The sequence below is a fragment of the Panthera pardus genome, unplaced genomic scaffold, assembly GCF_024362965.1.
Source record: "Panthera pardus isolate Hobbes unplaced genomic scaffold, ASM2436296v1 HiC_scaffold_6, whole genome shotgun sequence".
NCBI classification, from domain to species: domain Eukaryota; kingdom Metazoa; phylum Chordata; class Mammalia; order Carnivora; family Felidae; genus Panthera; species Panthera pardus.
The window spans coordinates 57899048-57912311 of NW_026526991.1; the positions used below are offsets into that span (position 1 = coordinate 57899048).

Sequence of the window (13264 nt, forward strand, 5' to 3'; positions counted from 1 at the left end):
TAATCTCCCCTCTCTTTAGCCAGTGGGGGCTGTCAAGGGACTACTAGACCTGGCACCAGGGGAAGAAAAGTGGTGCTTTGGGGGCTGGGCCTCAGTACCGCCGGTGTCCACCATGTGGCAGTGTGGCGCCACTGGACCGCAGCTGGCTTAGCGTTGACCAGCTTCCCAGGGAATGGGCAGTTCTCAGAAGTGGGGAGATGCAGACGCTTCCCAACCTCACATTCTGGGGACTCTGTCTCTCCTACAGCAGACAGAGAGGCTGGTCCGGTGCTCTCCCCTCTCTCCACTGCCAGAGAGCAGAAGCTGTCGTCAGGCCCCACGTCGCTGCTACCTTTGGTTTTAGACCTCGTCATACTGACACGTGGCAATGGAGCTTGGCGACGGGTGCCAGGCTCTTCCTAGAAACCCAGGGCACTGTGTGGTGGGGAGGGGGAGAGGGGACAGTGAGATGAGACTCTGAGACTCTCCTCTCCTCCCTACATGTCTCCCCGGGTCAAAACATACTCAAACCCCTCTGTCCACTTCTCTCCCCGGCTCTCAGCAACTTCTCTGTTGGTTGAGGATGATGAGAGTGACAGCCCTCTGCTCCTAGGGTCTGGAACATGGAACTACGAAGAAGATTCTGCCTATGCTTGGTGTCTCAGAGGGCTTACCTGTGGGTGCCAAGAGACAGGGTCAAGGGAAGCAGAACAAAGTGGCAGCCGACCCTACTTCTCCCCAACCCTCTCTATCAGGTGCCCCCAATTTTCAGCTCTTCCTACCCTCTTGCTGCTGTGCCTGGCCTGGCCCTACCTCCCCACTGACACTTACGTCAGAACCCAGCTATAAATATGCTCTTAGCATCTTAGTCACTTTCCCCAAGAAGTGCTCCCAGGTTATAAATACCCCAGCCATCTGCCTCACAGGCCCGCCCTACCACCAACCTGGTTGGGTGCTGGGGAGGGACAGGCTTGGGGGTGGGTAAGGAAGTAGAAGCCGGAGTGATTATCTCGCCCAAATGAGAAAAACCCAACTCAGTCTGGAGTTAGGGGCCAAGAGGCTCCGGAAGAAAAGGATCGGAAGAAGACAGACCCACCCTTTTCCCTTTTCCCAAAAGGCAGAGCCAAAAAGAAAGAGAGTAATACTGATGCCGTGTTTATTTTAAAATTTGTTATGTTGTTCATCATGGGTTTGGGGGCATTCATTTTGGTGTTTTAAAAATATTCCATTAAGATATTATTTATCTTAACTGATGAATTTCTTGGCATCCCCTTACAATTTTGCCCCCCCAAGTGAGTGCCTTGCTTCATCTCACCTTTGTCTTGCCCCTGGAGACTGAAGGTATAGTTGGAGGGAGAGAGGTTAGATCACAGTGGCTTGTAGGGAGGGGATACACTGTGGAAGGGGGGGAAAGAGGCACAGAAGACTTCCTTAGATGTTGTCCTTAGATGAAGATCTCCTCAAGGCAAAGGTGGCAGAGCTTCCGTGGGTTGCTCAGGAAGCCCCAAGGCTCAGATTTGCAGGGCCCTAAGGACGTCCCTTTCAGGCTGTCTCTTCTAGGCTTACTATTCCAGGGGCCTCAGACCCTGGGAGGAGGGGGTTATAAGCTGAGCAAACACAGACATCACATTACCCAAAGGACACATGGGTTTTGCGCAAACTCGGCCTTGGGCTGCAGACAATATCGACCCCATGGTTCAGGGCTGTCCAGCCAAAGGGAAGGGATGATGGGGAAAGAAGGGCAAAGGTCTAGAGAGGACCCCGTCTCAGAGCAAATACCTCCCTGTCCTCATTCCGTGCCTTCCTTTTATTCTCCCTGTCCCATGCGAGTGGCCCTTGGCCAGTTCCAGCTTCCAAGCACGTCTCCTGGATGGAGCCCTTGGGTTCAGTGAGGGAGGGCAGCCAGCACTGAGCCGTGCCTCTGCCTCCCACCACAGAAGGGCTCACAGGTTGTCAGCCTGATTGCTGAGTGAGCAGTGATCTGTCTCATCTCTCGGAGTGAGGATAGAGAGAGGAGAAGAGCAGGTAAAACCTAAGTCTTTATCGGCACAGAGACCAGCAAAGGTGGTTCTGGGAGGGGGGGAGGAGGGGGCCTAAGGAAGAAGACGAGGCAGCCTGGGGAAGGAAGAGGCATGAAGTATGGGATAGACACAACAGCTCAGCCCTGAGGAGCCTGTGTGTGAGAAAGAGTAGAAGTGCACAAGGCAGGCAAACTCTGTGTCATCCTTGGTGTCAGCCAGGGTCTCAGCAGGAGACAAAAGAACTATTCAGCTGTCTGCGTTTGTATCACGAAGGAGACTTAATAAAGAACTTATTTACAGAGGCAGGGTTAAGGGAACCAAGGAGGGATGTTGAAGCTCCCCGGGACTAGCAAGCCCCTAGTGCAGAAGCAGTGATATCAGAACCTAGGCAGAGCTGGGGCCAGTGGCGAGCCAGACAGGAGTTGTAGGGACAGGCCGCAGCTACAGTCACACAGATCCATGGCAACTAGAAAGAGGAAACAGGAGTAAGAAATACCCTGACCTCTATCACCTCCTATCCTTTGATCTCCTGCTTGTGTCTCCCCTTAGTCAAATTCAGCAGGAAGCCAGAGGCCAAAGGAGCTCAGGTGAGTCAGCCCCTAAGGTCATAGAACAGGGAAAAGAATGGATAAGGATGTGCCAAGAGAGCCTTAGCAGACCAGCAAGGCAAATAAGAAAGGGGCTCAAGATACAGAGAAGAGTAAACCTCACTTTGGAAAACAGTGATCTAATCCCCAGTGAATCCAAGGAAGGGGCTCTCTGGTAATCCAGAAAATCGGGGAAGGGGCTTGGTCAGCTCATCCTGGAGTGACAGCCATCAAGCGGGAAGAGGGGGAAGTATTGTGGATTATGGGATGGATTAAGGGTAGGCTACGGGTATCTCTGCCTAGGAACTAGATGTCACTGCCAATGGCTACAGGTGGATCAGAGTCCCTGGGGTGGCAGTTGAGCCTGTGGGGCTTGCTGGATAGACTAAGCTTGAGGAGAGAGACTGGTGGTCATGAAGATGGTAAAGTGACTCTCTTTGGATGAAGATCTCCTCAAGTCACAGTTGGCATAATTTCCATCAGTTGCTCAGGAAGAGGGAGCCCTCCTTCTGGACAGAGACAGTAATGGGGCCATCTCTTCCTCTCAAGGAAGGGTACTTCCGGGAGGGCATGCTTGCCTACCCCACCTTGGGCTGTCCATACCACACACGGACTAACTGCACCCACAGGCCTCTACCACCATGTCAGGTATGTCAGTCTTGACAATGTTGCTGTCCCTGTCATAGTAGAGCAGAGATAGGGGGCGCCGGGCCGTGGGCACACAGCATGAACCCCCTCCGGCGGTGCCCGCCGCTGTGTTGGCCTTGAGAAGATTGAGCACCGCAGTGTGAAAGGAGGCAGCAATGCCAGGCATGCCTGCCACATGCAGTGGGCACTGCCCTGTGCAGAAGTTCATCGCATAGCCCTCAGGCTGGATGATCCAGTCGTGCCAGCCAATCTCACGGAAGTCCACAAAGAACTCTCGTCGGCAGCACATCCTTGACCCACCCTGGCAGTCGATGCCTCGCCGGTGAAGCCGGTGCTTGCCCCCAACTTTCACCTTGGCTGCCACAAAAGGTCTGTGGGCAGCCCCACCCAGTATGACCGAGCTCTGGGCTCCTTGGCCTTCAGGTACCAGCTCCAGGGTCAAGTGCCCTTGGCTGAAGGCAGCCTGAGCTTCAGGCCCCAAGAAGAGCCGGTGCCAGCCACTGGCATCCACCTCCAGCAGTTGCTGAGTGGCCCAGGTGAGGTTGGTGTCATGTGAGCCTGGCACAAGGATCCTCAGCTTCAAAGGTAAGGTGATGGTATTGGGAGGGAGCTGTACAAAGAACATGATGCTGGCCTGCTGGATCTCCATGGCATTGGCAGTTCTATCAGAGGAGAAGTGGAAGTCAAGACGAGTCTGGTTGATGTTGGAAAAGCCTGTGGACACAAGAACCCCCAGTCACTATGGTCTTCTGAGTGTCAGTTCTACCTCTTTACTCTCAGCATGCTTGAACTCCCTGCAGTGCTTGGCATTGTTGACCACCCCTTCTTTATTGAAAATCTTTTCTCTCTTGGCTTCTGTGACACAACTCTTATGAGTCTTCCTTGATTTTCTTTGCTGGCTTTTTTTTTTCTCTGACCATCTGTTCAATGCAAGAGTTCTCCATAGTTTGTCTTTGGCCTTCACTTCCTTTTACTCTACACTGAAGAGAGTTCTTACCCACATTCATGGTCAGCCAACACAATTTTTATGCTGGTGAGTCTCATATCTGGATGTCTAGTCTAGACCATTTTGCACCTCTGGACTAGATATATGGACTTGGGAATCAACGGGGTGCCTGGATGGCTCAGTCGATTGAGTGTCCAACTTGGCTCAGGTCATGATCTAATGATTCATGGGTTTGAGCCTCACATCGGGCTCTCTGCTGTCAGTGTGGAGCCTGCTTTGGATCCTCTGTCTCCCTCTCTCTCTCCCCCTCCCCACTTTCTCTCTCTAGAGCTCTCTCTCAAAAAAAAAAAAAAAAAAAGATTTGGGAATCAACAACCTTCAGGTTTAAACTTCTAACTGCTTAATTTTGCCACATGAATGTCCTGCCAGCACATTAAAATAAAAAATTTCCCAAATGGAAATCACTCTTTTCCTTCCTATATACCCCTCTTTCTGTCTTAGAATTGGTGGCACCACTACCCTCCTTATCACCTCTAGAAACCATATCCAGTCCCTCGCCACAATGATTCTATGTATTTCTTCCTATCGCTATTACTCTTGTCCAATTTTCTCTCTTCATCCCTTACCTGACCTCCTGGAACACCTTAATTGGGTTTCTGTTCCCTCCACTCCACTGAAACTGCTCTTGTCAGGATCACCAACACTTTCTACACTGCCAAATCCAATGGTTTCATCTCTTTATATTCATCTTATTTGACCTTTAAGCAGTGTTTGACACACTTAATCATTCCCTCCCTCTTGAAATATTTCCTTCTCTTGGTTTTTGTGACTCTGGCCACTCTATCTTGGTCTCTTACTGACAGCTCCTCTTCCTCTCCCTGACCTCTCAATGTTGAAGGTCCTGAGCTCTCTTCTCTATCTATATTCTTTCCCAGAATGATCTCATCAATTCCCGTGGCTTTCTATTCCATCTGTATGCTGATGACTCCCAAATATATATCCCTGGCCCTGACCTCTCCCTGATCCTCAGGTTTGTATATCCAGCTGCTGATCTGATATTCTATTTGGATATCCAATGATATCTCAAACTCTTCATGTTCAAAGATAAACTCTAGATTTATCCCACCCCAACCCAAACCTATTCCTTCTCCAATCTTATTCTCTATAAATGCATTGCTTGAGGCAAAACCTTGATTGCCCTCATCCCCTACTTTAAAACTATCTGCAAAATCTGACAGCTCCACCTCCAATTCATAATATAATTGCACTCATCCCCTTCTCCTCTACTACATATTAGTTCAACCCACCATCATCTTTCTCTTGAATTATGGCAATAGCTTCCCAGATGGTTCACTCTTGTCCCCCAAATCATTCTCCATATATCAGCCAGCGTGCATTTTATTACATAAATGGGATGATCTCCTTAGCTTAAGGACCCTTCAAAGGCTTCCCATTGCTATTTGAATAAACTAAACCTCTTAGCACAAAAAAACTTGTATGATTAGGCACTCTGCCATTTAACGACCATATTCTACCTATACTGTCTCTTTTCTGTTCCATGAACTCACCAAACATGGATTCACCTCATGGTCTCAGCACGTGCTGTTTCCTCTGTCTGGAATGTCTTTCCAAGATCTCTGAAGGACTGGCTTCTTTTTGGCATTCAGCTCAAATGTCTCCTTCTCAGAGAGGCTTTTCCGACTAACATATCTAAAGCAGCCTTCAACAATATGACCATTTCTCTAATACATCGTCCTGCTTAACTGTCTTTATAGCTACTACCACTCTCTGTAGTCATTTTTGTTTTTTGTTCATATGTTTACTATGTACTTCTCCTCCTCTTCTCTCCTCCTCCCTGCCCCGCCATCTAGAATGTAAACTCCATGAAGGTGGAGATTGTGCCTCTACGGTTCACCATTCTCTGTAGTATCTAGTACATAATAGGCACTCAAAACATGATTGTTAAATGAAAATAAAGTTCAACTAGGCTTTGTGTGAATTGGAAAGTCAGGAATAAGGTTGTTCTCGACAGCTCTCAAAGCCAACATGACATCTCTCATCTCCATCTCTCTAAGTAAGTCTACTCCATTCCTCTCTCCCTGTGGATCTACTTCTGCTCCTTTGTCAGTTTCCTCAGGTCCTAAAATGGTGGCCCCAGCTCCCGAATCTACAGAATCTTTTACTCAGCTCCTCTTAGCTAAGAGACATGATCTTCTAGTGTGCCCCAATTCCCAAATCCTAGATGAAGAGTCTGAGGGGCTCAACTAATCTTGCTATGTCACTAAGCATCCTCCCATTAAAATCTCTTAATTTACCCTAGTTAAAGCAGGCAGACACATAACCAGTAGGGGCTATGGTAGGCTATTACACCGTTGGCCCCCAATGAACAACACCTCCCAAAATTCATGGCTTGGTGCAGTTCCTTTCCACATTAAGTCTGGGCATGGCTGTGTGACCTGATTTGGCCAATGAGACATAGGCAAGCACACAGTTCAAGCAGAAACTTGGTAAGTGCTTACACAATGATGCTTTGCCCTTTTGGAGGCCAGCCACCGGGCTTTAAATAAACTTGGGCTAGACTACTGAATAATGAGAGACTTTGAGGATCAGACACCATCTTAGATGTTCCTGTCCCATCCGAGCTCCTGACTGAATGCAGTTGCTTCAGTGACCTTACCTACTCCTCAAATGGAGATGAAGAGCTGTCCAGATAAGCCCAGTCAAACCACACGATCATCAGCAATGTTGACTTTTTTGGTTTAAGCCTCTATGTTTGGGCTGATTAGTTGTATTAAGAGATAACTGAAACAGAAATTTGTTACAGAAGTAGGGTGCTCCATAACAAAGACCCAAAATACGTAGCGTTGGCTTTGGGACTGGGTGGCAGGGAGACGTTGGGAGGATGGTGAGGAGACTGTTAGCAAAGGTAGGAAGAACAGTGAGGAAATTGCCACTGGAAGCTGGAGAAAGGGGAACCTGTGTTATGTATTGGCTATCATCTGTGGTAACTTGGAAGCTAGAAATGGTATCTAACAAAGTTGTGAATTTAGCTAAAGATATTTCCAGGCAGAATGCTGGAAGTGCCAATTGGCTTATTTTAGCTGCCTATGAGAAGGCATTTCAGGAGTGACATGAACTAAAAAAGGAACTGTTCAATTTTCAAGCAGAATTTAGAGAAAATATTTCCAACAGGACTTGCTAGATTGAACAATAAGATATTTTTCCATTCCTCACCTCTCTGTCTGGCAAAAGGTTCTCAAAGTAAGAAATGGTCTCAGGGTAAAAATCAAATCCAGGGCATTGCCAGCAAAACATGGTCTCCGAGTGAAGATCAAAACATTTAAAAAAGGGTCAGCTGTAAGAGCTGACACCTTTGTCAGATCTAACACCTTTGTTAAAATCTAAAATTTAAGATGATGTTCTGTAGATCCCCTCAACTAGACAAAAGGGCTTCGAAGGATCTTGAGTGTTGACCCACAATATCCCGCCTTGTAACCTAAAGAGGGGTCTGTCCTGATAAAGTTGAGTGTCTTTTGTCTAATCGAGTAGACTACAATTCATTATTTAGAAGACTCACAGGGTTTTACAGATAATTTTAGTAGTGAAAGCAGCACCAGTTTGGACTAAAAGGGACAGAGATGATTCAAAATGAAAAGATGTCTCTGGGCCCCCAACTTCTTTGGGCAGGAAGCAGGCTGAGAAAACTTCTCAGCTGCAGACACAGGTCATTTCCTATGTAAAAGGAAAGACATCTCAGAGGGTGGAGCCAAGGGCTGAGACAGTAGATCTAGAAGCCAAGGAGAGCACTGATGGGCTCTCCTTAAGAGGAGAGGAAATTCTTAGCAAGGAGCAAGACCCAGCCCTAACCAAGAGAATTCTGGATTTGGGGTAGACCGAGATATGTGCCTGGCTGGATATCAGAACGTTCATGGATCAGTGACTGTTCTGTGTCCCCCACTCCCCTGTCTCCCATATTGAAGACGAGTATCTATTATGGTTATCCTGTCCCTGTGTCAGCATTGCATGTTAGGTGTGTGGCAGGCAGATAACTTGTATTTTAGGTCACAGGCAGTGGTGTGCTGGTAAATGTTTAACAACTGGATTCCGGAGGGAACTAAACCCTGATTTGTAATGTTTGCCAATTTCTGTGGTATAAATTCTCCCACCACGACTGATTTCAAACTATTAACATGACAACCCTAGATGCGGAGTTGGGAGATGTTTGTAATTTGTTCTCGCGAGCCAGTAGGAGGCAGTTCCAGGACATCACTGAACACCCCTACTCCAGTTTCTCCAGAGCCCCAAGCTCTCTCTTCCTATCTCCACCAAGAGCAACACTCAGATCTTGCTTTCATACTGTAGTGTAGATGATAGCTTAAATTGGAATAAAAACTTCAAGGTAACATATTGAAATGAAAAAGGTAGAACCCAGGTATCAGTCATTCTCACTTCCAAATGTCATCTCAGATCAGGCCCCCTTGGGCCTGAATGTTGTACTCATTCATTGATTAGCTAATATGTGGAAAGTATATAGACTTTGAAGTCAGAGAGAACCGTGTTTGAATTCTGCCCCCTGCAAACTGTATGACCTTGGCCATGTAAATGATCTTCTTTGAGTGTCAGTTCTGCTTTCAGAAGATGGAAATAATAAAGTCTACTGTAAATGAGATGAGGCAGGCACACTAAATACCTGGTAGCTGACATTATTATCACAATGTTGCCAGGAACTGGTGTCAGGGATACAGAGGTAAAACAAACAAACAAACAAAACAAAACAAAACAAAACACCAAACAGGATCTTGGTGTTCAAGGGAGCCATGGTTCGTTGTTATCTATCTTGTGCTCATCCACTCCGAGCTACTTTTCAACTCCAAATGCAGTTTACTCCTTCAGACTTTTACTCTCCATTTACTGTGTTTACCATTCTCTACCCATTGAAGTCAAACTTATTCTACAATGCCAGTCCATTTGCAATCTTCTTTTGAAAGCCTTCCCTCTCTCGCTAGGACCCAATGAATAACCCCTGCCCCAGCAAGCTCTGTGCCCGCCTCTAGCATTATTTCATTCTGCCTTACTTTCTAATTAATTTATTCCCAGCAGCAACTAAACCCCTCATGCACAGGAGCTGAGTTTTCGATTTCTTGCTCTTTCCCACCTTAACCTTCTAAGAACATTACCTGTGTTTCTTCATTTAATTCTCTCAACTATCCTCTCATTATCCCCATTTTATACGTGAGAAAACTATTAACAACCGAGGTCACAGAGTAATAAGCAGCAGAGCAGGGATTTGAACCCAGGTTTATCTGGCTCCAGTTTGTGTTCTTAATCACTGCAGAAATCCCCTTTTGAATTAGAATAGGGTCTTATGCATCATTGATGATTCTACACTGTGGTCAAGCTGACTTATAGCATGGTTTGGTTGTTTAACGCAACCAATGTTTATTGATCATCTACTGTGTTCACGAGAGGCAGAGTAGTGTGGTGGTCAAGGTCATGGGTTCCAGAGCTAGGCTGTCTGGCTCCACCACTTACCAGTCATAGGACCTTGAGAAGTTACTCAACCTTTTTTTTTTTTTTTTTTTTAAGTAAGCTCTACACCCAACGTGGGGCTCAAACTCATGACCCTGAGATCAAGAGTCGCATGTTCTACAGACTGAGCCAGCCAGGTGCCCCAATTACTCAACATCTTTGTGCTTCAGTTTCAGTATCTTTAAAATGAGGATAACAGTAGTACTTGCCTCACTGGGTTGTTGTGAGGATCTTAAGGAGTCAGTGTGTGTAAAAGGCTTAGAATCAAGTAAACATCATACAAGTGTTAGTTATTTCTACTATACACTACCTTCTGGTGATAACGCGAAGAATAAATGACAGTTCTTGATCTCAAGGGATTGACATTTATGGGAAGACAGACTTCACAGAAAACCTGGAAACAGGCAATTCCACACAGAGTTCAGGTTCAGGGTGAGGGTATGGGAACCACGGGAGAGGGAGCCCATCACCTTCAGGTCAGGGTGGGTTTTTGAGGATGGGAGCGCTGGGTCTTGAAGGGACAGGGGAGTAGGTGCTGACCAGGGGAAAGGGGCCAGGAGTGGGCAGGATCTTCCAGACCTCAGAAAGAGCTTGCAAGAGGCTCAGAGGCCAAAGACATCACTTTGTGTTCTGTTTCTAGGGTCCTGTCTCCAAATTCTCGACCTTCTCTCTAACTACGCACTAAATTCTCCAACTCCTCTTCCCTCTCTGGGGGTAACCCTCCTTTCTCCTCTATCTTTTACCCACCTTTCTGAATTCCATTTTGACCCTGTTCTGATGTGAGGACCCAAGGTATTAAGACGAGAGAACAGGAGTAGGTTGGAGGGGTATTGTAGTCCCAGTGTTCTACTGTTTCCCTTTTTAGTAAAATGAGGCATCTGGGGGATGGGGAGAACAGAGAAAGGACAGACTCCCCAGATCCCAGCCTCAGGGGCCAGGCCAAGGACGTAGATTAGCTCACACCACAGCCTGTGGAAGTTTGTGGGAGCCAGAGGACATGAAGACAGGCGGTCCCCAAAGAAGTGAATTCTACCCACTTCCCAGCTGCCCATTGGTGAAGTCTAAATAAGAGAGAGCAGGAGGTAGGGTGGGGAGAGGTGAGAGCCTGGGATTAGGAGATTATAGGCCATGGGAAGCAAGAGTGGGATGGTTTGGGGGAGGGGGACAGGGGTTAGGCTGGGAGGAGACGTTTCCTTTCCCCAAAAGGTCAGGTGGTTTGGGGAAGATCTATAGCATAGGAACCCACCTGTGTCGGCAAAGCTGATGATCTCATATTCCTGTTCCCTGTCAGCCTCCAGAAGTGTCCCCTGGGGAGGCCCATGGAGGTGCTGTAGCACAGTCCTCAGAGCAGCTCTGGACACAGGCCGGCTCAGTGTTGGGCGCTGGCTGAGGCGTAGCTTGTCCAAGATGCTTCTCTTGGCCAGGTCAAGAAGCAGCTCCCGCTGGCGATCCAAGTCCAAGGCGGGTCCTCCACATGCCAGACACTGACTGTCAGCTCTGGGAATGGCCGCTGTAGCGGGAGCCAGGAGGAGGAAGGCCAGGAGCAATGAGGAGATCATTGCTGGGGGAGGGCCTCTTTGAGTGATACAGCTGAGGCAGAGCTGTAAAACCGGGGCTCAGGGTCTCAACAGCTGTGGTCTCAACTCCAACCTGGCCACTGGGGGCCCTGGAAGGAGAGTGTGTCCAGCTGGCATGACTCCTTGTTGCAGGGGATACAGCAGCCAAACATCTGACTTGGGAGATGAAGCCAATTACAGGTAGAACTTGGCAGGAGCCTCGAACACATAGTCAGTGAAAGTACAGAGTGGGGGATGTGAGGGGAGGTTGGTTTGTTTGGGGAAAGAAATGTCCCCGGGCCAATGTTGGGAGACAGTGGGTTACCCAAGTAAGCTGCCAGGCCTGGGGACAAAGGTTAGAGATGAAATTCCTCTTCAGATCAATAGCCTTGTTGGGAAGCCTGGAGGAAAAGGGAGAGATGAGAGGTTTTTAGGCTGAGTGTTAAAGGGTGACTGACTCTCAAACAAGAGGGGTCATTGGCATGACACTTCCTGTCACTGTCGTGGGGATAATTGAGAATTATATTTTCCTTTGCCTGGTCCTTCTCAAAGCCCCATGCCCCTTTTCTCCCTCCCTGAGGTTCATAATGCAGAATCCTTTGTTAGTCCTTCCCATCCCTATCCCGTTAGGTTTTACCCAGCTGGGATCCAGATTAGCCAGTATGAAGGTTAAGGCAAAGGAGGGGAAGTGTTCCAGCCAGGTCTTCTCTGTCCTCAGTGGGAAGTCTGAAGGTGGGAATGGGGCTTGAGTGCTAGATTTACTCACCTTTTGGGGATTTGTCTGTTTAGGAAGAGAAATTTTGAGATTTCTCAGAATCCCCGGTCCTCCAAAGGTCCTGACCAGTGGCTCTCCAGGGAAGGGCCTGTGCCCCCACAGCAGGGATTTACCTGGCAGGAATGGTGGGTAGAGTTAGGAAGAGAGATTTTTTTTAAAAACTAGATGGCCTTGGTCAAAATTCTGTCTCTTCCTTTTATTATTGGCGTGACTCTGGGCAAGTTTCTTGACTTCTCTTGCTTTAGTTTTTTCATTACAGAAGTGGGAAAAATGGTTACCCATGATACCAAAATCCGAAAAAACCCATAATCCTTTTTTTTTTTTTTTTGATAACTCATATGGTGACTAAGTCTGACCTGAACACAGGGGAGGTTATCTATGATCTTTTTAAAAAGTGTACTGAGACTATTTATACATTTTTACTCCAAAAATATTAATTGATTCTGGGATCCTACTCCTAGGGGTGTTGTGTAATATATAGCATATGTATCATTTTACCCTTTTAAAACTTGAAATTTTCTGAATTCTGAAACATGTCTGGCCCAATAGATTTTGAATACAGGATTATAGATCTGTAATGATTATCTCAGAGCCTTGAGATTTAAATTTTTTTTTAACGTTTATTTATTTTTGAGACAGAGAGAGACAGAGCATGAATGGGGGAGGGTCAGAGAGAGGGAGACACAGAACTGAAACAGGCTCCAGGCTCTGAGCTGTCAGCACAGGGGCCCGATGCGGGGCTCGAACTCACGGACCGCGAGATCGTGACCTGAGCCGAAGTCGGCACTCAACCGACTGAGCCACCCAGGCGCCCCTCAGAGCCTTGAGATTTAAACAATTTTGTAAAAACACTTACACTGGCTGTCACATAGCAAGTGCTTAATAAAAGTTTATTATTTCTGCTATGTAGGTTTGTTTGTGGACCAGAGTAACCTGTGCCTCTAGATGTGCTGAAGAAATTCTGCCACTATTAGCCCTTCTGGACTCTTCTTTCCTAGAAGCCATGCCCCCAATCACCATCTGCAGTGCAGTAACTTTTCAAGTCATATCTGTTGCTTACCATTATATTACTAGCATTGCACATAGTGCCTGATCTGTGATATAGGTGTTTAAAGGTGTGAAAATTCCCTCCCCCAAGTTTTATTGAGAGATAATTGCTACGCATCACTGTATATGTTTAAGGCACACCGCATATAACTTCTCTGTAGCTTACTCAATCTCCC

General features: G+C 47.2%; 1 protein-coding gene across 1 annotated transcript; it reads right to left on the reverse strand.

Moving 5' to 3' along the window:
* Window positions 1-1118: 1118 nt before the first annotated feature.
* Window positions 1119-11558, reverse strand: INHBC (inhibin subunit beta C). Its single transcript, XM_019454881.2, has 2 exons — window positions 10957-11558; window positions 1119-3949 (listed from the first exon to the last, which is right to left on the reverse strand). Exons 1-2 carry the CDS (start codon window positions 11267-11269, stop codon window positions 3201-3203), a joined length of 1062 nt encoding a protein of 353 aa, XP_019310426.2. The 5' UTR covers window positions 11270-11558; the 3' UTR covers window positions 1119-3200.
* Between the last annotated feature and the right edge of the window lie 1706 nt (window positions 11559-13264).

What these genes read in the sequence shown, in the direction of transcription:
- INHBC (XM_019454881.2), bottom strand. Translation starts at nt 11,269, where the DNA reads ATGATCTCCTCATTGCTCCTGGCCTTCCTCCTCCTGGCTCCCGCTACA. An exon ending in CATCAGCTTTGCCGACACAG is followed by an intron (nt 3,950 to 10,956) that starts GTGGGTTCCTAT and finishes TTGTGTCCACAG; the next exon opens with GCTTTTCCAACATCAACCAG.